Raw genomic sequence first — 26,798 nt, 5'->3', positions numbered from 1 at the left:
AGATTCCCCAAATGGCCACCAATCAGCTACCCACATCACAAGGAGTTAACTCTTTCTGTGTTGATGCTTGGTTACCAAATTAAACTATCATGTAATACTTTATCATTCAAGAATCCCAGACAGGAAAAACAATTGAGGTCACAGCCAACCCATGGAAAATATGGAATTAATTTTGACTGGTCTGTTGTTGAGGTCTGAAACTGTAAGACTTATGTAAACAATGAGTTAAATATAAATAGTCCATTTTTTTTCTTTTTTTTTTCTTTTATTTTCTGAGCCCAGTTGGTTTCTTCAAAATGTGCTTTGGTTTAAAAAATAGTTTACGGATTTGGGTACAAGCTATCTTTTCTTTAATGGTTTTTTTTATAATACATCCTTGTTTACGGTTTACACTTTTTAAAAATTGATTCCTGTTCTTCCGAAAAGAAAAAAAAAAAGTTATAATAATTCAGGAACTAAACAAGCATTTCCCCATTGCCTGCACTTTATAATGTGAAACTGCTGCATTCTTTACCACGTACAGCACAATTTCATTATGCAGGCTAGAGCGCCCAGTCCCACCCCTCCACCCAGGTCCCAAAACTCTTAAAATTTGCTTTCATATGAAACTAGTGTTTTGCTTTTATCATAAAATACAGAAAAAATGTTTGATACAATACTATGTCATAGAAATGTGGCTGAAAGTTTGTTGCCTGGAGGTAGCCAGTCCCTGAAGTTTGAGAAATATTGTTATTTTTTCATGTCACAGTTTGGAAATGTATTTTCCTTTCAATGCATTCTCTATAACACAAACATAGCTAGCTAAAAAGGAAACAAAAAAAAGAAAAGGTTTGTACAAAGCTCAACTATACACAGACTTTGTGTCGATATTAAGTGCTGAGAAAAAAAAATATACATAAAAATGCTTATCAAAAGCAAAATATTCTAAGAGTCATGATTTTTCATGAACACATGGGTGAAGGTGAAGTTTGAGTGGCCATTGGCTTTAAAGGGTAGCAATTAACAAATTGGTTTACAGTCACCAATATAGTAGTGTAAGTAAAGGGCATATATTTTTGGTATGTCTGAAAGAAAGAAAAAGTTAGAAGATCTATCACATGGATGCAGTATTGTACATTTGGAGAAAATTATCTTACACTTATGCAAATGAGCCTCAGGGGCCCCTGTCTATGTAACAGAAGCCCCTTCTTGCTCTATATGAGGTCATTGGCTCTCTGGATAGGAACGGGTGGGAGCAGACAGGGAGGAACGTCTGTGTATAATAAGCAGAATACAGAGCCAGAAGGTGCTTCTGTGATGCAGACAGAAGCTCATGAGGTTCATTTGCACAATTTTAAAAGACAATTTTCTCAAAAAGAATGGATCCCGTTTCAGGGGACACACACCAGCATGCAAGTGTACTTGGCGTAAAATACTGCATCTGTGAGCTAGATTTTCTTTCAACAGTTTTGCTTTTACATGTATAAAAAAAGGACCCCAATGTACAGCAAATCATTTTCTGTCAGAACATTATGTCAATCACAGGAAGCGACAAACCAAAATGAAAAACACAGAAAAAAAAAAAAGCAAAGTTAAAAGAGGGTTGTTGGAATCGGGGGTGTACATTGCTCAAATAAACACAAAACAGCACCAGAACACTACTGATGCCCACCATTCTGTTGTGTTGTTCTCCACACAAAGCCAATGAGCACAAGAAGAGCAATGGTCCCCTGGTAAGCATCGGTAAGTGCCTATTTTCACTTATCCACTCTGAGCAACAACCCCCTTTCAAAGTCATTTCTAGTTTTTTTTGGAAGAGCTAGATACGTTTTAAACATAAAAAGGATCAAATTATACAATAATATTTCATAAACAAGGGCAATTCCCACCCACCCCTATGAGGTTAGAAATATGCATGGTGTGTTTTTGAAAGATCATCCCTGTTCCAGTATTCTAGTTGCATGTAATTTCTGACTATCAATACGAATATCAATTTATGGGGTTAATATTTTTGTGCTCATCACTTATTGCTTATGAACAAATGCTAGAGCTAGTAAGGACTGTCTATATGGCACAAAGGTCTTTCCACAGACGCATTGCATTGTGCAAAGAAATAGTTCAGCATAAGCTGAACGCTCTAAGATGGACCACTAAGACTACTACATAATATCTAGCTCGTTGTGAGAGCTACATTCTTAGAAAGGTCTATAGAACGGAGATATAATCATTTTGAAGTAAACTAAACAATAATCTGGTCCTAACAGATCCTGTAACGCCTTTAGTATGGATTCTGAAAAGTGTAAGCCATATTTTAGGCAAACAGTATAGGAGAATGATGTGAAAGTGATATAGTATATCCTGATATAGTATACCCTGCTAGCCTGTTTTGCCTATCACCAAAAAAAAAAAAAAAAAAAACAAAAGCAGGCAAACTCATAGAATATCCTAATAATCAGGGGACAAAAATGCATAAAATCAAAGATTAATGAGTACTACACCTTGTACTTCGGGCATTTTGCCTGCACATATTTTGTTACTTTTCCCATTACCAAGATACTACTGGAGATGCGACTATCAGAAAGGAAATATTATGGCTGGTACATTTCATAAGTTTCATATTTTTGGTCTTAAATTATACAAGTCTTGTTGACTGCCATGTGGGAGAACTTTCAATTGATACTTTTGGTAATCCCATTAATATTTTTCTTGTGAAAAGATTCTCCTTACACCAACATTGAGATTTCTTAATACTTTGGTCAATGAAAGAATTATTGAGGTCCCCCCACTCAATGTTTATTTCTTCTCAGCCTGAAGAAGGCAGGTAACTAAATTTGGTACGTCCTGCACCAGAACCCGCTGCAGTGCATGGTTTAATGGTGTACCAGAAATCATACGGGGCTTTCAGAATAAAGTGACTTTTCAATGTAGACAATGTACCTATGCATGACTCTATAGTCAGAAGTGAACACATGTTGTCCCCTGGCACAACTCCAGAGTACATATTCCAAAAAAATACTTGGGAAAAAAACTTTACTGATAATGTGCCACTTAATAATTCATTTAGCTGAAGTCCTGCAATTGTTAAATACACCCAAGTCATAGAAGTAAGAAAACCTCCAGGCTCCTGATAGTGTGGCAAGAAGCAGTTACAAGAGGTAAAAGAAAAAGATTTGGTAGATGTTTTGGTTTCATTCAGGTTGGATCTCTTTGGATTTTTTTTTTTTTTGGATCATAAATTATTTTAATACAGTGGATGTTGTGGCAAATTCCTGACAATCTAATGTTTTAATGCTTCCCATTTAATTTAAATGTTCTAACTTTATACATTTATTACATGAAAAAAAAACTATGCAAAAGCTTCTTAGTAAAAGCATCTCACTTATCAAGAGTTCAAGAGGTAGCAAAAGTGACCAGTCCATAGCATCCTTCATCTTACATGTCTCTACATACACAGCCAATTCAGGCTGACACATACACACACGCACTCACACACTCACACAGGAGTACCAAACAGGTGACAAGTCACCATCAACAGCAATAGGGTAAGAGTACACATCCTGCACAGACTAGCTACTAGTGCTAACCTGTCTGTACGAAGAGACTCTTATCCCATCTTTTTGGAGGCAGCATGTGTGGTGGAGATATACATAACACAACCAGCCAACACGAGTCATGTAAGCAGGACATTATGCACTGTAACAAAGCACTGGGAGCCCTGTGAAGGACAGAATGAGTTACGATGCTCCGGAGCTCATCAACACATAGAGAAGCTCAAATCATGTAAAAAGTGAGTCGTGAAAAACAAGAATACTAACCCACCACCCCAAATAACATCCCTAAACTTCCAGTTCAAAAATTCACAGATTCAAAATGTAATTTAAACAAGTCTCCCAAAGCCCACCACTGAGACAAGTACCTATTCATGGACAGGAAGGGGTGGGGGATAACAGAGGACCTCCCTCCCACTGGCTTACATAGGTGCAACTGTTGGGCAAAATGTTAGTTTCCAGTCTGAGGTGAAAAGGGCATTCAGAAAGAAGATAGATAGTTAGGAACATGCAAGGAATTCACAGCCAAAAAGATACCAAGTGCCCCAGAAAGTGCCAGCCTGCTTTTATCAATCCCCACATTGGTGTCTGAGAAGAGCAACTTGGCAGGAACCTATCCAGATGCCCACAGTGGAACCAGGAGAGGGAGTTGTGAGGTTTCCTTGGTTTTCATTCATAGATTCAACTAGGAAGCCAGCAACTCTTGAGGCTGGACAGATGTAAGCAGGGCCATGATGCAGAAAGGCGTGGACATTTCATGGTGCTAAAAAACATGCCTTCTGCAAATGCCTCCTACCCAAACGCACCTTCAAACTCAAATGTAAGCTTGACTGCGTTACCCGATGGTCTCCTTGTAAAACAGCATGGCAATTCTGCTGGCTTTATGCTAGCAATTTACAGCCTCCAATTTACTTGTGAGCAAGAGGGTCGTTGTAGTCTTTGTGTAGATCCTGAGGATGCAAGGGAGAGAAGTGGAGGCAGCACGTTACTTGCTCCCACTGTACCATAACTTGAAATGTTGTCATCACTCTGTACATCTTAAAGCTCAGATGAGGCATTACAACCCCCTTTCTACGATGATACAGCCCAACTGGAAAACAGGTACCCTTAAAGCAGCAAGTCATCAGGAAGGTAAATGTGTTAGTTTGTGTGCAGAGGAGAAGCACATTCTTAGGGTATCATAAGAGTCTTTGGTTTATGATGGGGAGGTATGCATACGCAGGTGACTGATCAGATTGCGCTGCTGGGTAAACTTTCCCCCGCAGAGCTGACATTCATAGGGCTTTTCCCCTGAGTGGACACGCATATGCTCGGTTAGTCGATATTGCCTGGTAAAGCGCATTCCACACTCTTCACAAGCAAACGGTTTGAGGCCCAAGTGGCTCCTCATATGGCGGGTCATGGTACCTCTCTGTGTGAACATCTTGCCGCATATGTTGCAGGGGAAGGGACGGGTCAACCAGTGCGTTTTCTCATGCTGCCTGAGGGTGGCTGGATCCTTGTAGCTCCTCTCACACACTGTGCATTTAAATGGCCGCGATTCATTTGGAAATGTTGTGTTGGGAGTGGACAGGTCCTCTGCTTCCTCTTTGCAGTAGGAATCCTCTTCTTTGATATATAGCTCCTCTTCAGTATGCATTTCCACATGAGCATTTAGTTGCTCTGAATTAGGAAACCCCTTTCCACAGGGGATGCAGACATACAAGTTGTCACCAAATGGCACAGTATCAAAGCCATCTTGACGGTACACATAGTTGGCACTGGGATGGTCATTTTCGTTCTCACTATGCCCACTTTCCTCACTGATGTCTTTACCATTTTCTATCTCATCATTACATTGAAAACTCTGCTCAGAAGCGTAGCCTCCACCAGAATTTCTCTCCTTTGATATAGGCCCAACAATAACTCCATTGGGCATAGTCTCTCCTATTTCTGGAGAATGTTCTCGCTCTTTCCTGTCCCACTCCATTTTACGTATTGGGTGGCAAAGGTTATTCTTTGGCCCAGATTCAGAGTGGTTCTCTTCCAATTCCATTGGTTCACTGTCTCTTTTTTGGGGGGCGGATTCTTCGTATGAGGCACAGTTGGCTATGGATGCTGAGGCAGATTGTGGTGAGCCTACATGACTGTCTAGTTGTACATTCTCTTCTTGTGCAGGTAGGGACGGGCTTTTCTTAGAAAGGTCAAGGCCTAGCTCATGGTCACTCCCATTAGTGCTATTATTGAGGCTGCTGTTGCTCCCTGTACCTAAGCTTAAAGGGTGGCTATTTTCCTGAATAGGGTTGCTGGCAAACACCTCATCTTCTTGGACTGCTGTTTTGGACAACTCATTTGAGTTGGAAACCTTGTTAACATCCAAGGACCCAGAGAATCGCATGTGAGCTAGTGGGGGAGCGGAAAACCTGTGATTTCTTCCTACACGGCCTATGCTAGGCACTCCAAGCTTTCCGATAAAAGGCTTCCCAGAACGTTTAAGTTTCTTCCTGCAAAGAGTTGCCAAGTCATGGAGTTGGAGGTAGCTTGCTGCTGTGAGAAGAGCACTGAAATTCTGCTCTCCTGGCTGGTCAGATGTTAAAAGTTTACCGGTATAAATAAAGTCCAAAATCTGTCGGAAAACAGCTGGGTTAACCATATCTGTATCCAGATTGATCAAGTTGTCATGCAGGACAAGAGATTTAAAGTACATGCTGCTGGCAGCAAGAATGTTCTTGTGAGCTCGGAACAAAGCATTTTCCACCACGATGATGACGTCACATAAGAAACCTTTGGCTCGTTGCTGATTCAGCTGAAGCAGCAGTTGTTTGGCATGGTTTGGCAGATCCATTTCCCCCTCTTCATTCAATGTGCTCTGCCTGTTAAAGATGGAAAAAAATAAATATTAGTAAACATACTAGCCAATAGAGTCCCCTTACGCATACTGCAAGCCAACCAGAATCTCATTTGTGTCATGTGCTTTCATTCAGCCTATACTGAATTATACTGTACTAAAAAAAAGACACTGTTGGTAGTAAGCGGTGTTGTGCATTACCGTCAACGAGTAAAACGGAGCAACAAGAAACCTTGCTCTTTGTATTGCAAAATGAAGAGGCAGAACACACAAGTCAGGAATGCACGAACAGTGCTCAAAGTACTGCAAAAACTACACAGAGTCAAGCAAAGTTCAGCTGACAAGGTTTTCAGTCAATTTAAACCATATGCAAAAGCTTGCCTGCGGGGCCCAGCCAGAGAAACAAAAAAGAAAGGAAAGAGGGGAAAAAAAAAAAAAAAAAAAAAGTGAGGAGGAGTAGGAGAAAGGGTTAGTGAGAATGGAGAAGAAACAGGACACATATAGAGCCCAGGAAAGTGACGCAAAGTGCAGTGATATTTATCATAGTACAACAAAGCAAAGCGCAACACAGCAAAAGAAAGGATAACGGACTTAGATTTAAGATATAGTGAAAAATGACTGATGGACAGCAAAAAAAATAACAAAATAATAAAGCAAGAAACGGGAAGACAAAAAGGTGAAACAAGCAACCAGTTTTTCTGCTCTAAAGCTAGTTCAGGCATGACAAAAGGTTAAAACCCAATGTCAAATTTAAGGGAAAAAAATATCTACAGTATAATAATAAATAATAATGTTCCAAAGGTTCACACAAATATCACTAATACACAGGATACATTTAAGTCTCAAAACAAAGGCAGGTTTATTCTTAAGTTAAATTTGTATACAGGTTGAAACTGGTGTAAATGTAACACCAGTCAAATAATTTTTTGTTCCCTGTGAGATTTTACAAATTTTGGGTTGACAAGGGAACAAGGATTAACAACAAAGTTTCACTGCAAACCGCTTACAGTTGATCACTGCAGCCTTGCACTAATTTTCATTTAAATGACTGGCATCCAGAGAGGTTCACCAGAGGTCGCAGTGGACAGAGACCTCTGTTGGTAACTAGGGGTCATCCATAAGTGGGAGACTGATTGTACAGAGACCATGCTGCTTATCAATTTATCCATGAACAATCAACTGTTAAAAAGTTTCATAGGTTGAGTACTATAGTTTTCTTGTTGACCATGCTGGACGTGGGCAATCTTTCAAAACCAAAAAAAAAAAGAGGTAGTAAAAAGGAAATTATGAGGCAGGAAAAAGCCTACTAGACAATTTTCAGTTTTTACGCTTATTGGATGCCATGGCAGCCAGAAATCTCTCCATTATGGTAACTCATAAGCTTCTATTACCATCGAGAGGCAGGCTTCAGACTTTAATACTAATGTATTGCAACATACTGTACAAGCTAACAGACAACATTTCTCCCCCCCCCCCATTTACCTAGAACCAATGTTCAAATAACCAAAAATGATTTTAAATATTAATATTTCCATGTCCCAAAACAAAATAACCAATTCATGAGGTGAAAGTAAAAATAACACATAAGAATTTGAATAAATAGGAATCAAAATGCTGTACAATCCCAAAAATTGCATCAATGGTCTGCTCATCCTTAAAGATAATCTACCATCAGGATGAGAGATAGTAAACCAAGCACCCTTGCACACAGGTGGGTGCACCGTCTGGCAGGATCTGCTCTTCTTTTAGCTTTCCGATCCCTTGTTATTACAAAAAAAAAGTTCTAAAAATTGCGCAAATGAGCCCGATAGATGTCAATGGAGCCTGAAGTCCCCCTGCGCATTTGCCTAATTTGTAAAGCCTATTTTTCTAAAAACAAAGGCATAAGAGGTTTAAAGAAGAGCAGATCCTGCCAAAAGCAGTACACACCAGTATGTAAGTGTGCTTGGTTTACTATCCTACATCTTGGTGGCAGATGTCCTTTAAAAAAAAAAAAAATTAGGATGAACAATTTATTTCCAATTTTATATATTTTCATATAGAAATGTATTAGAAAACAGAACAAAACTATACTGTTCTAACACACAATACAAATCGTAAAAGCAAAGTGCATAAGATTATGCTGCATCTGCATTGCCCCCCCCCCCCCCATTTCACAGCATCTGGAGTTTTCATAGTTTTCCAGTGCATGGCACAGTATATTCAAGAGCGCCAATAGGATGTATAATTTATCCTGCAGAAAACAAACCCCTGTAAAAAAGGTTATGACTTGGAATGAGCAGAGTAAAAAAAGAATATATGGTAAGGTAATAACAAAAAAGGGCCCACTAAGGGTTAAAGAGAACTACGCTTTAAACAGTCATTGTCCACACATCTTTTCCAAGTCATTCAAAAACCACCAGTAGCACTTATTTAAGGGCCATATTGACAACATTGTTTGAGCTGCATTGTGTACCTTGCAGCTAATAGAGCCCAAAAAAGCAGGATCTGCCATATGCTCATTTGTTACAATATTCCCATTCAAGCTGCTTATTTGGTTTGTGTGAGGTGGAGGAATAGCCCCTGTTCCTCCTTTTCAGATCTAGTAGGAAAACTCAGAATTGTAAAATATGAACGCTCATCCCAAAGTGAAGGAAGGAACAAAAGGGAGATAAAAAGTATTATGACACCTGATGCAACGTTACACCAAGAAAGAGGGAAAAACCCCACACCACTGCCCTTTCTTTTCCTCCCTCCCAAAAAAGCAGCTGGCACAGGCGGGCACTGCATTGCAAAGAGACTGGACAAAGGAGACCACACAGATTCTGGAAAAATGTGTGTGCACGTAAAAGTACAGGCTGCCAGGCTCAGCAGGAGACTGAGGACTGATCCTATAGCAAAACAAGAAAGGTAGGAGAAAGGGGAGCTTTGAGGTACTATACCACAGTCCATTAAAGACCGTCCATATTCCAGAAATCATTATGTAGAATTTATACAAATGTATTCTACATCCTACGCTATATATTAATATGTCTCTTCTCAATCCAATTCATCACTTGTTAGTGAAAAGTGAGGCACCTATTAAGATACATCTGATTCTTGGCTAATGACCTCTTTTTTTTAAATATGACACCAATGGCCTGGTGCATTGTTTACACGGAAAATGACAGTGCCATGCAGAACTATTGGAAGAACTCAAGTCCCTAGTGGCAGGGACGAAGCTCTAGGCAACGATCAGCTTGGAAACTTTGGGTTCCTTTATGTGTATAACACCTTGATGTATACATCTACTGCAACAATGTTACAATTTAAGGCATCTGCCTGGCCTTAAATTTTCGCAGCTCTTTATGAAATCTTGGAACATGGCGTTCACACCTCGCAATTTACAGGACTTATTTTGGTTATTCATTTTTTTTTGTTAGCTTTCCTCCTTTACAATAAAAGTCATCCTTACCACTTCTTTAGCGCTGCTTGGTAGATCCCAGCAGCAGGATTATAACAAGATGTTATTAAAAAAACAAAAAATAAACAGTAAATTAAGAGCAAGGGATCCTGGGGGCATACCCAGACCCCATCCAAGCTAAAGACCCTGGCTCTTACACCTCCTTCCAGAGCCCTTCTGTTTCTCCTGTATGCTGCTCCTCTCACTCACCCCTCCTACTGTGTGAAGGAAATATTGCGGCAGCACAGCAATGATGCACCATTTGAGAAAGCCATGTAAAAGAAATATATAAAGATTAAGATAATTTTTTTAAGTAAAATACTGGAGCACTGCTCCTACTAAACATATTTTTATAATCCCACTGCTGGGATCTACCCAGTAGCTTTAAAGCTTAACCTAGCACTAACTAACTTTTGAAAGACCAACACAGAACTCAACATCAACACCCCAGCTTTCACCTACATTTCTACCATTCAGGGAGCATTATGGATTCCAGTTACTGGATACCTTATATTTCAGCTACTGTTTAGACCAGACCCCAGGCAAAAAGGGTTGCAGAGTCACACACAAACTCCAAGTGATATGTAAAATGTTATTAATTAAAAAACAAAAACAAAGAGTTGGTCATTGGTGTGGGCCCGGCGCTTGCACATTTTGGCAATTTCCCGACGACACAGAAAATGGAATCCTTGGTCTATTCCATGTAGAGTGGTCGACACCATGAACTGCAGCTCAGCCCCCATGAACTTCCAACCAATTTATTGTCTAACCTATGGATTTATAACCAATATCATTTTACTAGAAAACCCCTTTAACTCCAACAGGAGATTGCACACATTATAATCCAAGATCAAAAGGATTTGGGTCAGAAAAAAAAAAAAAAAAAGAATTTAATTGCCCGAAATAATAACCTGTACAAGGAAAGACATACATTAACATACTATACACATATGTATATGTGGAAAAAACTAAGGTATATGCTTACTGTTAATTACACATTTAGTTGCAAATATGGCTTACCATTTTACTTTAGATATTGTATTATTTATTATTAACAAGTAGGCCATATTTTGGTTACAAAGGGTTCTTTGAAAGATGGCATACCACAAATCCTAGCTTAGAAGAGGAGAATAGACACACTGGCAATAAAATAGTTAACCTTCATTCCAGACACACCCTGGCAGGGACATAATCACCAGAAAGGAGGCGGTGGGGGTGGAAGGGCAGCCTTGCCCTGGGGCACAAGGTGCGTCTCTATTCTAGCATATGGGCTCAGAATGCAGGTGAGAGACGGAAAGTTGTATCAGCCATGTATGGTGAAGAAAAAATTTTAATAAAAGATAAAACTTAATAAACATTAATAAGTGATCATGAAAGTTTCTGGTCAGATGGTACATGTTGGCTCTCTTGTCTGCAATGCTACAGAAAACAAAAAAATAGCGCCCAAAAAACAGGTTTTTCTGTACTACAGTTTAGCTCCTAAAAAAGTAAAGTATAGCACAGACACCAAAGGGAGGGGGAAAAAATTAACCAGGGCAGCAAATATGTGCCACATTTAGCTTGTACTCTAACAGCATGTCTGCTCTCATCTGTACAGATACAGGCATAAGAGGCCTGATGACTAAAGTCCATCTCAACTGCTGTAGCTAAATACAACGTGAGGCTGTATGCATTTAGAAGCATATCAGGGTAGGGTCACAGGATATGCAAATCTACACAGTCCTGGGGTGCTTCTTCACCACCCAATTTATACAAATGCAACATAGTTTATCTGTATGAATCCTTGAATTCACAAGTCATAACTACATGGCTCTTATGTATCTGCAATTAATTCTATGCCATAGAAAATACGGCATACATAAGACGAACACAAAGGTGTCCAGGTGGGTATTGAAGAGGATCTTTTTGCACACCTCCCCCTTCCCCCACAACCATCCAAACTAGAACCACTGCAAGTCGCCACCTCTCGCCCTCCAACTTGCCCAGCAGGCGTCTCAAGCTTTGTGGAATGCAGACCAGCCCCAGGCACCAGCTTAGGACCTTCCCAGTAAAGTGTTTGCCAACTCTGTATGCCTTTTAAAACAGAGGCACAGTGAATACCAAGAACTGGCGGGGGGAGGGAAAGCAGCAGGGGCAAAGGAGATAAAATGAAGCCTTGCTTTACTCTTTACAAGACTAAAATGGTTTATAACAAAGTAGTCTTTAGTAAAAGTATAGTCCAAAATTGATATCGGCATACTGTACAGGACCTTGACAATGTGTTACACCAAATATAAACTCTTATTGCAAAGCGGCTGTTAAAGCGGGCTATGCCCATACACTCTATATCATTCCAGAGCTCTCTCACAGAAGAAATGCTTCAAAATGAGAACACTTTGGTAACATGCCATGTAATTTGTACAAAATAGGATTCCTGCACAGGTATACTAATCCCCATTTCACAAAACTGGCCACAAATTGCTGCATCCAGTATAAAGAGGTTGTTCCACCATAGAGACACACTTCTCCTCAGCCCACAGAATAACGGATGAGCGTCAGATCACTTATCTGCTGAGCAAATGTATTGTTCCACTCACTTAAAGGCTTATTCACAAGACACTGAGAAACAGGACGGCACACGGCTGACCAAGTGCAACCATTTTTCATGGAACAATTCACACAGCCGTTTGTTTAACAGAAAGTGTGCCCGATCTGTTAAACTTCCTAGTCTGAACCATGTTTTCACACATCATTCATGGGGATTTATAATTTATTTATAATTGAGTAGGATTCTTGCAGCAGTTTTTTTTTGACTGTCTTTTTGTATGTCACATTTATCATAGTGGTTCAGACTGCTTGATAAACGTGGCATTGGATCTGAGACTTGAAAAGCCGCAGAAGAAAAATAATTAAAAAAAAAAAATTCTAAAAATGTTTGCACAAATACAGCAGTTCAGACAGAACTGTACTCCAGAAAACTGCAGTGACTACAATGATAAATTCAACAAGGATGGAACATTGCTTTGAAAATTGGAATATACACACACACACAAGGTGTCAATGAAGCCGTTTTTCTGTTTTTATTCAACAATCCCTTCAATTCTGGAAGATTAGTATAAAACTAGTGAAAATATATATGGCAAACTAATGAGATTTGAATCAAAAAAAAAAAAAAAAAAAAAAAAAAAAAAAATCACTATATAACGTGTATACCAGAGCACTAGAATGGGATGGGACAGCCAAGTCAAGCTGTTGAGAGCACTTCTCTTCTTGAAGTGCATGTAGGTAAATGTGTGGTTTGGAACAGATACAGCCATGATTAGTGTTACGAATTACTAGACTACAGCAAGCGATCCAAGCGTCACGCTAGTCATGTTTAATTGGTTCTAGTATGTGGTCGATTCTTCGCTACAATATTTTAATAGCTTTTGCAATCCCCACCCAAAGGAGAAAAGGTAAGATTTTTACCTCCTCCTGCCCACCTTCAAAAATACCACGTATGCATTTAGATCCCTGAAGACAAAATCAAGGCCAGCAACTGCGGTTAGGGAGTGTTCCTAGAAAGAAGAGGTAAACAATAAGCTCTATTCCGAGCCAGAGGAACATTTAATACATAGATAAATAGAGTACTAAATATACAAATAAGTTACACAAGTTGTATTTAATTAAGCTACACAGGAACAAGAACAATGACCAGAATGTAATATTAATAGGTTATACAGGATTAGTTTGGAAGTTTTACAGTATACAGTAACCCTTAAGTTGCAGTCACTACCACATAGCAAGATTCAGATTGAACTCATTATGTACACTTTGTTATCTATTTTGAATTTTTTATGTTGGAAAATTAAATAAAATATTGTTTCAACAAAAAGTTGCAATCACTAACGTGTAAGCAAGAAAAAGTTCAAAATTACATAAAATAGAAAGAAATTTAACTCCTAGCACCACTGTGCAAAACATTTCTTGAAGGGCTGAACTAATATTAAAATTCTGGTAGATTTATATTATATGTATACAGGCAGTCCCCGGGTTACATACAAGATAGGGTCTGTAGGTTTGTTCTTAAGTTGAGTTTGTATGCAAGTCGGAACTGTATATTTTATCATTGTAATCCCAGACAGAACTTTTTTGGTCTCTGTGACAATTTAATTTTAAAAATGTTGGGTTGTCATAAGAATCAGGATTATCACTAAAGCTTTATTACATACACCTGTGATAACTGTTACAGCTGATCATTGTAGCCTAGGACTAAAGTACAGTAAATTACCAATATCCAGAGGTCCGTTTGTAACTATGGGTTGTATGTAAGTCGAGTGTTCTTAAGTAGGGGACCGCCTGTACTGTATATCCCCACTCTCCTCTCTCTCGGTCTCTTTTTATGCCACTACTTCCTGGAGATTCTTTTTCATCAGCTCTTTACGAGGCAAACTTGTCATGTTTGATAGCACAGCTCTACGTAATTTTAAGGGGTTGTCCAGGATTATTAATTGATGGCCTATCCACTGATTAACGGCATAATAATAGGGGACCAGGTGATTAGTTCTGAGACCGTACAGCCTTGCTGTCAAGAAACACTTATACAGTTGTCATACATGTGGAGGGTGGTCAGCAAAAAAAAAAAAAAAAAAAAAAAAAAAAAAAAAAAAAATATATATATATATATATATATATATATATATATATATATATATATATATATATATATAATAATAATAATAATAATAATAATAATAATTTAGTTAAAGGGATAGAGCCAAGTTAACACCTATCCATAAGATGATTAGTAGGAAACCAAACCACTGGGACCCCCACAGACTCCATGTGCTGCCTTGTATTAATGAAGCAGCAGGCTGCTGTTCCATTCATCCTGACACAGACAGACGCCCAAAAATTTCATTTGAAGTAAAATGGTAATGCACATCGGCAGGTGCTGTGGCAAAACTTACATTGACTTTCATTTTGAAAAGGAGGAGATCTTCCCCAAGCAGCAGATAAGCCATTAAATGTGACACGAGGACGCGATGGAGAGACACACCAAGCCTCTGGCCTCTTGCAGCTGGGAAGTAATTGACGCTTGAAAGAGGTAATCCCGAGAAAGGGGCATTCACAGGAGGGGGTAGGGTAAAGTGATACAATAATTTAAGGAGTAGCTCTTAAAACCAAGCAAGAACTCCCTGTGCAACAATGTTCTCATCTTGGTGATTTATAAACGGTTTTAGAGCACGCCACGCCAGTAGATGACCACTACCAGAGCTGGCAGGCTTTGCCACCCTCGGTGCAGACACTGGTGGCATATTGCCGACAAGATTTTAGGGTAATGTTTATTATATTTAAATGTATACTCACTACCAAAAATAAAGAAAATCAGTGTGGAAGCAAACATAAGTATCGTACATTTTTTTTTAATCTCTCTCTCAGGGGTCTATTAGTAAATCAGTTAATTACAGCATGAGGCTAAAACAAGATATTGTCTTCCAAACACATCATGTGACCAAGACTTCCAGGCCCTGTTAATAATCAGGCATTAATTATTAAGATGGCTGCAGTCACTAGGCAAGCCCTTAACCTTCTCACCCAGAGGAGCATCTTTTAGTACACACACATGATCCAAGGGGAGGCGAATGCCTTTCATTCCAAATAAAGGATTTCTTTCATATACCACCCAAAAAAAAGCCACCAATTTCAATTATCTCCTACACTATGTATATGAGCTTTCACAAATGTAAATGTAAATACTTTCAGTATTATCGAGGGGAAATTTTTTTTTTTTTCAGTAAACTACAAAATACCTTCATATATACCATTATTTTCTACCTCTCTTGATTACAACCTTCTATGTAAATGTCTATCTGTATACACTGAAGAACAAGTTAAAAGTGCTTCCCAGGTATCCCCGGGACCTGCAAAAGAGAGCTGCAGTGGTGGACTGTACCAGGCAGTGACTGGCTGAGCAACCAGCAGATAACTTGGGCAATGTATTTAGGCCACATACACACAATTGGATTGAGTTTTGAGACGCATTCCAAGCACTTCAGGTCCACAGATCATATTTTGGCAAGGGATTGTGTGGGACAGAGGGATCAGTTATTGATAAATACAGTATATACAGTAAACTTCCTAGATAACAAACTTTTTTCCCCCATCTAGGCAGCAGCAAATTAATGCAAGGTATGGGTTAAAAGAAAAAAGAACGCTTGAAGCTAATAAATAAATACACCCATCAGGAACGCTGCCAGTTTGCCAACATAAGTCTGTTGTGCTTTCAGTGTGTGGATGACCTGGAGCGAAGGAAATGCTTTTCCAGGAATTTCTGACACTTGTTACCATTCACGCTATGTAAGCTGGCATCTGCCCATGTAACTTAAGAGCTTGGGCAGAAAAACATGAACAATTAATGATACACCCGATAAGCCGTCCATTACTAAATCCTCTGGATCTTCCTCATAGAAGAAAATACAGCTTAAAGAAGCTTCCTTGATAATAAAGATATCCACATGCTAAAATCTGTAAAGATACCTGGCTATGAGGGAAAATAACTGTACTTTTCTTTTTTTCCAATGTAAAACACTGAACCTTTTCTAACAACAAATATACTAAACAGGGGGCCGCACTTTTATCTGCTCCTAATTCTCCAACCGGGTATAAAATCGTGACTGTAGCACCTTCTCAAAATAATAACCTAATCTTTCTTCTACTTAATGTGGTGGGTAAAATAAGACAATTTTGGTCAAGTATGTACACAACATAAAACACAATTATTAAACATAATTGCACTTATATCTAAATTCTAAAAGTTATTGTAATTGACTGAACCCAAGAGGGCCTAATGCCAACTATAATAATTACAAAATTAATAATTTACACAAATATCTTTCTTCTTGTACCTCATAAACAGCCTCTGTGTAATCATTCCAGTGACTGGTTGAGTAACAGGCCTGGCTCACATCCTTGCAGGGATGCTGTAGGGTGCATAAAGTGGCTTCTTCCTTTGATTTCCCAGGGTCTGGACTCCGGCCAGCGCTGCTAGTAAAGGCCCTGCAGTTTGGAATGCTTTCAATGTGTTTCCTCCACACAGGCTGATTCATGCTTTACAAGGCTGACCTACATGTAACCGTCATATAGATATTGACTCTGTCCAGATAGTGCCCAGATGACATGTGAAGAGGAATCTGAACTGGCTGATTTACCTTCAAATTCTAAAGGAGTCATTACATTTTTAAAATTAGTTTTTAGATTTCGTTGAGGCTAAAAAAAAAAAAAATGGTAAGTGTAGAAAGGAGCCATTAACGGGATAAACCAAGACAAAAAATACAACACAATATCATCCCACATACAGTATAAATTTGGGTACCATTTAACATGATTGAGGGACATTTTGGTCCTGCGCTCAACACCGGAATCCATCCATAAACCAAGCCCCGTGGGTACCTTCAGGGGAAGAGCTCTAAAGGATGCTGGACACACTTATCACACAGAGTGTTTCCGTTGGTTGATGCATTATTGGAATAAAGAAAAAAGCCCCCGAGTAATGGAGAAGCTTTCAGAGAGATGGAGAATGGCTCTTGATCTGTAATGCAGGAGGGGTGAGAGGCCAGAGAGAAATGAGCTTATGTATTATTCACAGTGCACCCAGAGAATAACCAAGAAAGGAGCCAGTAACATGGCAAAGGAAACAGCATACTAAACAGATGTGTGATTCAGCCATAGGTCCCCCCCCATCAACATGTTCATACAACTAATCCACCCTAAGGTCCTGCAAGAGTATATTTCACAGTACACATAACACAATACGATAGGTCAGTTCGCCCAGATCAAAATGGTCTTTGTAAACAAAGATAAAAGGAATACTTGACAATTCTTTATGAAACAGATTTCTACACCACTATAGTATTACGTGCATAAGGTCATAGAATAATTGAGTTTAACATTGGTAGGTTCCTCCCATAATTGCACCTAGTCATCACTTCTGTATGTGGGTGTAAAACAAATATCATGCATGTAATGTCAAGGTAAGTATAATAATTCTATACTTTCTGCAACATTACATTAATGATGATACTAAACCTGGATGATCATCATTGCGGAGGAGGACAAACACAAAAAGGAAATTTCCCATGATAATAGAGACAGATTAAAGAAAAATATCTGCCAATTTTGACCAACAATTGCCTGGCTCTTGAAATTATTTGTAATCGCAAGTCTTCTGTATAATGAACTGATCAAGAGTAATACAAAGGAGTTATCTTCCATCTGCTCCCTACTGCATCCAAATACCTTTAACCTTGTAAAGTACAGCAGGACAAGCTAGTGGTCAAACATCACACCTCTATAGTTAGTGTTACATAAAACCCATCTCCTTTAAAAGAACCAGTGATAAAATAAAATCACGCAGAAGACTTCTAAAAAAATGATAAAGTAAGCTGCAACCCCAGTTTTAGCAAATCCCGCCAATCTGGAAATAATTATATCCAAATCGCTTTAACCCCACTCCATAGTACAAACAAAGGAATACTACAATGTAAAGTGAACCTGACGAAAATACACATTCACATGTATACAGTTCACAGCTTCCAATACACAGGTAATGCCATAGGGAGGTTCAGATTCCTTGGCAGCATTTATATTTCTAAATAATCTGGGAATGGATGGGACTGGAGGCATTTTGTTTGGGGCACTAAACTCCAGCAACATAAAAAGGACAGGATTCTAGATTAGGAGCCTGAAACCAGGGGACAGTAACCTTTTAAAAGGATACCTGTCAGCAGAAATGACCCTAATAAACCCTTTACAGTACCTAATCCAGCAGAATAAGACCTTTGAGACCTACAGCCCAGCATGATGGCATTATCCAGAAGCTAAACGTTGAAGTTAGTTGCAATATAGGGCCAATTCTCATCCTGAATAATCTTTTATTTTTGCATCAGTTATTGTGAGCCAAAACCAGATGGTAAAGGGGTTACCCCCTTTCAGCAAATAAGTTATTAAATTTTCCAATATACTTTCTTTATGAATTCCTCACAGTTTCGTAGATCGCTGCTTGCTATCCTTCAAACGCTTCTAGGTTTATTTCCAATGGATAGAAATCTGCCCATGGTCTTGTGATGGACATGCAGGTGCCGGAGCAGTTAATATCACATATCATAACAGCTCATGCATCTGTGTGACATCACATGACTGGGGACAGATTTCTATCCACTGGGATTCTATACAATCAAAAAGAGATCTAGAAAACCATAATGAATTGATACAGAAAGTAGATTGGAAAATTGTATAACCTTTCCTCACACAGAACATATTAATTATTTGCAGAAAACCTGACAACCCCTTTAAGGTTACACAGAAATCATGTATAATATAAAAGATCTGTACTTGTTCTGACAAGTTCCCCTCAACGGCACTAGCAGTAGACTTCAGTAGAGCCAGCTTGTGACATTCTTGTGACCAGTGCAATGGGTGTCCTGAGGCAAGTAGAGATCGACTTCAGAGCTGAGCTTTCCATATATCACCACCACACTGGGCTCATCTGCAGTAACCCAGTCTGGCCACTACACAGAACAAGGATTTCTTTCTCCTGTTCCAGGCTGCTGTGGGGATGGTGGCCGTTGGGCCTCCATAAAACCGATATTAAAGGAAACCTACTATCTGGAATGTACCGCTTGTAAGGTAGATCTGAACGAAGGTTCTGGTAACATTCTAAGCCCTAATCCTATAATATTTTATAACCTTATCTACACTGTAACAAATATGCACATTTTTGGCACAGGATACTGGGGCATTAAATAGTGTCTCCGTGCCGTGGGAGCAAAGTCTCCTCCATACCCCCGAAGCCTTTTGTGCATGTGCAGTAGCTCCAGGTAGAGTATCGCGCACAGACATATTGTTTCATTGCTGGCATTTATGCCGGAGCACTACGACTCGCAGGTAGGAGACAGCAAAGGCTACTGGGGAGTGGTGTAGCCTTTGCCAAACATTTGCATATTAGTTATATAAAGTATAGATAAGATTAGAAAATATTATAGGATTAGGGAAAGATAGTTTAGGGCTTTAGGGTTTCCTTCAAAGACTTGTTCTATGGATTTGTCATCAATGTTTTTCCTTTTTTAGAGACCCCATTCCAGGCAAAATTTGTGGTGTTAAAGTTATGATACTTCCCTCTGACAAATATTGCAGTGACAGAAACGGCAACAATAGTGTTGCCTAGTGCTAGTCGTGTGCTATGTGGGCATCTTACCAATAATTTCAGGCAACAATTAATTTTATAGTATTTTTGTACTTGTATTGACTAGTGAATCACTATTATCACTTGGAAACAAAACAATTGTCAATTGACAGTCCCAACATTTTCATACACTTCTATTTGTGTGCAGGCATGTGTTATAGACAGCTAGATCTGTCACTGCATACATCCTGCTTGTTAGCAGGTATTCACTAAAGCCCCACACATAGCAGTAAGTGGGAGGATTACCCAGGCTGGTGGTTTGCTGGGACCAGTTCCAGCAGCAGTCACACCTGACGCTTACAGAAGAACAGGTAGGGCAGCCCCTGAGGCCTTTTATCTGTGCGGTGTCTGCATTTATCTTGGCGACAGATCAAACTTTACTTCATTGTGCTTGGAGTTATTACAGAGCAGAGACTTTTCAGGAATTGCTTGTGGTAACTATTAACTCATTCTGGACAGAATACAAATAGCAAAACGTTACACAATCTTCATTGGTGGCTTTAAGTTGTGATTAAGTAGCTAAAAATACACGAATGTATAAATGATTTCTCAAAAACAATTTCAGTTAATGTCAAAATATATGGTTATTCAAGTACCCAACAAGCGTTATATTAAAAAGAAAAAACAATAATGGATAAAATAAAGTATATACTAAAATTTTACTATTACGCCAAATACAAACGTACAATTTCCAAAATGGATATCATTCTTGCGCATGTCCTTATTTAAGGAATGCAACACAGAAAACAGGCATGTATACAGAGCAATGTCCCTATAGCTACGTATAATGCGCTACGCAAGATTAATAATGTCTGTGAAATGCATAAGGTATCCAATATCCATTTTACATCCTGTAGCAAATCAGCAAGGAAGAGATGGTTGTATACTCAAAGATCATGTGACCATATGTAGTATGCAAACGAGGGACCTACCTCTGAATAATAAAAGGACAGTTTGTGCTGACCCCTTGGGGTCAAACTGATTTAAATAATTAAACCTAGAACTGTCCCCCACCCCCTGTAAATAATAGCCCTGAAGACATCAGGATCAGATTGCTAGTGAAAAGCTGGCCACTTGCAGGGTTGCAATTTATCTCTCTTTTCTTCTATCCTTTGTGCGGAGAGGCATCAGGAAATGTGCCATCCAAGAGGTCTCCCAAACCACTCTGCACTTGATAAACAATACATGGAGACTCAGGGAAACATAAAACAAGTAACCAACTGTTCCTCTTTAGCATTGGGGCACTCTAAACAATGTAACCTACCTGAATCTAGTCATTCAACTATTGCCAAAGCTTGCACGTGGCACTTTATAATTAAAGACCAACAAAGAAAAGACAGGGGGTGGGGGTGTAATAATTACACAGATGGTAGGAGAAGCAGTTCCTGGTCTTAACCCCATGGCAGGAGACAACATGGCTTAGACAAAGACCATACACCAAATCTCTTAAAATCAAGATACGGTACTTCCTCCATTACTGCGATTCGCTGTGATTTTTGATTCTTTAAAGAACTTCTCCTAATAAAAATATCTGCCAACTTAGACAGTAGCTATCATAGAACTAATAATTTACCATCCAAACCCTCTTAAATTCCAATTAAATTCTAGCAGGTACATTACACTGTCCTAATGGACAAGGGACTGAAGTGCTTGGGGTATTATCCAGCAAAGTGCAAAGCTTTGTAGCCTCAATTTTCACTAAGGTCTAAATTATAAGTAAAATTTGCAGCCGTAATCTGGCAAGTCTCATTGACAAGCTGAATTTTCCATGAGAATTATGTAGTTTAAGGGAAGATGCACACAGCAGTGAAAACTGGTGAACAGTGAAATCTATTTTCAGTATGGATGGCACACGGTTGCACTAAAGGCAATTCCCTTTAATCAAGTAGTGGCCACGGCTGCTATTTTATTGGAGCAAGCAACCATTCTGTTAAGAAGTAAAGCATGTCCTAGTCAAAATCATCTACAAGGATCACTCAAACTATTTGGAATAATAAAAAAAAAAAAAAACATGCAAAAAGGGCTAAGGAGTAAATGGCCTTTTCCGTAAAACGAAGATAATTACATAACACAATATATGACACATTATTCTTGTATTAAATACCCTACTGTTAAAGTGCCATTGTTATTGAGCTCCCCATTAGATTGTGGTGTAGAATCGTGGTCGCAGAAATCGTGTGGGTAAAGAAAGCACTGGAGTGACACCATTTGAATTATAGGGGATTTTATATAAGGATACTGTGTCTTTCATTATTTTAAGACATTCCTTCCCCTGGGCCATTATTATTTTGGCCCGGAAAAGCCTTTAGACCAGATCACTTTGGGCACCAGCTGCTCCCTGGTCAATACTTTTCTTTTTACACAACCACATTTTTTGTCTGGGTCACTCTGCAGTATAAGAGTTTTTTTCCATATAATTTTGAGTCTTCGTTTTGAATGAAGTTTAGTTTCTTAGGGTTACAATCTGAGCCACATGGAGCTCACATGAAGATAAAAAGGTATGGAAAGCCAACAGATCTGAATGTACCCAAATGCTGAAATATAGATTTTGGCCACCCTACAGACTATTATGTGTATAAGGGCCTCCCAAGAAGTGTTGACATGCTGCATTTCAATATACCCCATCCTTTTGCCGTCAGAAAAAATAAACTGCTGCCAGACATGTTTATCAGCGGCTTACTACCCTGTCCCTATTAAGAACACATGCACACTCGGCTAAGCCAAGCATGTTTTTATATACATAGAAGCAGGAGAAATATTGGCTGGTGTGTATATGGCCAGATTAAGGTACAATTGGTGAATGTTTATGTGAAAGCCAATAGCCTTTTTAAAAGTGCTTTGAAAGATGTCATAAATACCATTTCCATCATGATCTGATGAAGTTTAGGTTTTTCCTAAACTGCATTTACTAGAAACTTAGTAAAAAAAAAAAAAACCCTTATGCCACACCATGAATATTCTATACATAATATACAGATATAACACACATATACATTGTTGTGTGCAATCTTTGCTGGTAAACGCATTTTAACCTTGCTGACAACTCACACATGGTTCAGAGTACAATACTACTCAGTAATGTGCTGAATATATAAGCTTGATCCAAAGGTGGCCAAACTAATGTGGCTGGTAAGATCTACAGCTAAGAAAAAAAAAAGAAAATTGTCAATTGTAAATCGCTGTATGCACTTGGCTTCTTTGCTCTGCCATGACACTGGTAGAGAAGCAGATAGGAACATGTTTGTAAGAGTAAAGAATGCCAACCGTGTCATAAGGTTATAATTTAAAACAGGCTTTTGCCTAGAAGGAGAGCCAGGGGCACAAGGAGGGAAAAAAGTGACGACTGTATGTTTTGCATTCCAGGTGTGCTGCTAAGCCACTAACATCCACAACCAGGACAGATTTACACCAAATTAGTACTCCGATGTCTTTCCACCTAAAATTTTCAGTATCAAATAGGCTTGAATAGTGCAGTTGTGTGGGTCCCACCAAATTAATCAGCTAACGGTATGTTGGCATTTTACCACATCAGGTAGATGTGTAAATTTATGAATTTTGGATCACTTATTTCAAACACCAATATAAACTAGAGTTACAAACAACTTGTACCTGGGAAACATTACATCACAATCTTCACAGTTTTCTGCATGACCATAACCACCATTATTTAGTGGTGACTGACAGCCAAATGGTTTCTTGGCATTAGGATTGCAAACATGTGTTGCCATGTAGACCTAACCTAAAGTTAGATCACCCAACATTTAGTTAAAGTACAGCTGTTTACAAGCTTAATTTTATTCCAACTTTGTGTGCATATAGAATATTCAGCGCTAAAGTATTTGAGGAAACAGCAACACCGAACAATGGTTACATATAAATGACATCTCATGGCAAACAAGCAAAAGGTGCAATTCTAAGACCATTTACACCACGAATTTGTTATCCCCAATGGTGTGAACAATAACTATCCTGGGTAAATGAGAACAAGAGACACCCAGGACATTCAGGATTACCAAAATCAATAATATCAGAATGTAACCTAATGATCAGCAAGGAGTCAAATAATGTCAAGACACCAGAAAACTAAAAGTGCATCTCAAAGGGATATTCTCATCTTATACTTACAGTATACACACACAGGATATGTAAAAATAATCTGACAGATGTTGGTTACCGGAACTGGGATCATCCAACCTGGTGAGGTAGCCTGCTGCATCCCGGTGCAGAATGAATGGAGCAGTGGCTATGCATGTGCATTACTCTTACTGTTATATACATCAAAGAAACATCCCAGCAGCTCCCATAAGAGAACATACAGAGTCATGCACATATATTGGTATACCATAAATTTGTAAGATGAGTAAACTCTTCCATATAACAGAATAAGTAATCATTGAAATAGGGAATTGGGGTCCATCCACTTGGACACCCCATTCTACTGACTATTAAAATTTTGGGATCAACATGTGTGCTACCACTAAATTCACTTAAATGGGCATAGTAGAGCATGAAATGACTAGTACTGTGGTCACAGACACTCACTATAGTTCCATTCCTACAGCAGTTTCTGTGGGGATAAGGCGCGTTCACATGCAGAATTTGTAAACAATGTAGAGATGGCCCTTGTTCCCGATATCAAGCATTTCAGTGTAAACACATATGGGATTTGGCCAAACTCCTCCCTGCAGCCTTTGAATTGCCTTTAATGCAAATGCTGCCCATAAATGCGGCCTAAGGATTCCTCAGCGACCCTTATCTTCTATCCTGTGGATGAGTTGCGTGTTGTTTATGGGTAATGGCATTTTAGCTTTTATGATTTACATTCATTAAATTAGTACACGATAAAAGACTGATAAAAAAAATAATCACCAAACATGTTCATTGGTTAAGATGGCATACACAAGTCTTATGTAGGGTTAATATAGTAATGCCCCCTTCAGAATTTCAACCCTAATCATAGAAAACAACTCAAATCATATTATAAGCTCAGTTTATGACTTTACGGCACCATGTAGCAGAAGTGAACTGAACAATATGCTTACTCGAGAATCACTTTGTACAAACCTATTATCAATGGTCCAGGGAGAGCCAACCCCCGTATATGTGTGCATGCTAAATTTACAGTTAATGTATTCTTTACAAAAATTGATTTAAAAAAAAAAAATGCAAAAGTAAGAATGTACCTGTAATAATGTAATAGGTTGACATGTACTAGCAGAAGAGCTCCAATCGGCACAAGACATTCTATTACTTTCTCAGAGATAGATCAAGAGTCAGAATTCTCCAACACATCAGCATAATTGATCCAACATCTCTGGATATCCACAACTAATTCTCTACATGTATAATGCAGATGTCCAGCCAGGAGGATATTCTGTTGCCCATGTCTTAACACTAAAAACAACAATATATATATGATATTTAGTATTGGTGCAGAAAAAAAAACTCACCACAGCTTCCAGGTAGATACCCACATTAGTGGGGTAGTGACTAACGCACACACCTCTTCAAGAAACAGAAATTATCTGACGAAGCAGATATTCTGCTTTTATTTACCTTAATACCATAGCAGAGCAGGTTCCCATCCCTACAACACACACATGCGTGAGAAGCATAAAGATCGCATACGTAGCAAACCAACGCTCACACATTAACCCTCTCAAGGCTTCACTTTCATGCCAGATCGGCAAGCGCAGGCACAGGCTGTTGCCTGCAAAAAAAATCTGCTCAAAGCAAGAAGACCATCATGTCATTTGTCTGTTATGCGAGATGTGCAGGTGATCTTACTATGGGGCTACACAAAGTGAAGGGTGTCATGGTCAGGAAGCATCAGCTCAGCAGGGAAAGAGTTAACCTCCGCTGCAATCTCCTGCCAGTTGCCCTATAGCAGTGGAGGGCTTTATACGTGTACATACTGGGAATCCATTAGGGTTACACTAATGTTTTCCTTGGGTCCAATAAACAAACACTGTGGAAGAGACAAGGATACATACATAGAAAAGAAACTTGGAAAGATCAGGAGGCTATTATATCCTGTAGGGCACACATGTGCCTGCACTACAAGTACCAGGCTTGCCAGGCAGATACACCCAGTAGGAAGAGTTCCCCTAGGACAAGTAATGTCTCCAAGGAATAAAGGCAACCCCCACCCCTCCGAAGGAAAACCCACTTTGTGCCAGGGCTGTGGGGTGGCTGGGGCCAGCTGGCAGGAGAAAACTGATTAAGATAAGATTAGCTCCACGCCCACCCCACACACACCTACTATCCACACAACATACCAGCTCCCATCCCCCATTGTGAGACCAGTATTGCACCCATACTCCCACTCATGCTATGGACGTACCCTGTGTTTACACAACCCCCCGTGCTCTATAATGTCCGCCTGCGCCCACAAAGAATAAGGGCATCTGCGCCCTGCGCCTGGCCACCGCAGATGTGCGCTGCACCCCTCACACCTCTGCACCCTCGTATCATGAGCAGCCGTGCCCACAAGTGCCAGGAGCAGGGCAGAGCTCCACAATCATCACATATACCCAATGCAACATCCCTTATACATTGTACCCCTGTGCCCTGCACCAGTGCCCCGGGCATGCAGCGCGTACAGCCCCCCAGCCCTGCTCCCGCGGTTACCTTACTGCATGTGAGCGGCTCTGTCAGTGCAGCCCCGAGCTCCTCATCTCACAGCCACCCGGCCGCCATCTTCAAGCGTGACGTGGGGACTCACCCCTGACCTGCAATATGAACAGGAGCCAGGGAGGGAGAGAGCTAGGGAGGAGGGCACGGAGGGGGGAGAGGTGGTGACACAGCTCTGGAGGGGAGGGA

The 26,798-nt window shown here is 39.5% G+C and overlaps 1 protein-coding gene across 4 annotated transcripts; it reads right to left on the bottom strand.

Moving 5' to 3' along the window:
• Nucleotides 1-182: 182 nt before the first annotated feature.
• On the bottom strand, nt 183-26,798 carry HIC2 (HIC ZBTB transcriptional repressor 2). Of its 4 annotated transcripts, XM_072144663.1 has the most exons (3): nt 26,607-26,798; nt 16,642-17,002; nt 183-6,379 (listed from the first exon to the last, which is right to left on the bottom strand). In XM_072144663.1, the coding sequence occupies exons 2-3, from the start codon at nt 16,665-16,667 to the stop codon at nt 4,723-4,725; spliced, it is 1,683 nt and encodes a 560-aa protein (XP_072000764.1). In that variant the 5' UTR covers nt 16,668-17,002; nt 26,607-26,798; the 3' UTR covers nt 183-4,722. The 4 variants fall into 4 exon arrangements, with proteins under 4 accessions (XP_072000764.1, XP_072000787.1, XP_072000778.1 ...); XM_072144686.1 differs by lacking the exon at nt 16,642-17,002; XM_072144677.1 differs by lacking the exon at nt 16,642-17,002 and having other exon boundaries at nt 26,612-26,798.

Source organism: Engystomops pustulosus, chromosome 1, assembly GCF_040894005.1.
Source record: "Engystomops pustulosus chromosome 1, aEngPut4.maternal, whole genome shotgun sequence".
Taxonomy (NCBI): domain Eukaryota; kingdom Metazoa; phylum Chordata; class Amphibia; order Anura; family Leptodactylidae; genus Engystomops; species Engystomops pustulosus.
The sequence above is the reverse complement of the archived record's forward strand: the minus strand, read 5'-3'. Positions and strand labels throughout refer to the sequence as shown.

Bases quoted from the DNA above. Each gene is read 5' to 3' on its own strand.
- HIC2 (XM_072144663.1), bottom strand. From the start codon at position 16,667: ATGATTACACAGAGGCTGTTTATGAG. The intron at 6,380-16,641 runs GTACAAGAAGAA...CATCTTTAACAG, and splicing joins ACACAGAGGCTGTTTATGAG to GCAGAGCACATTGAATGAAG.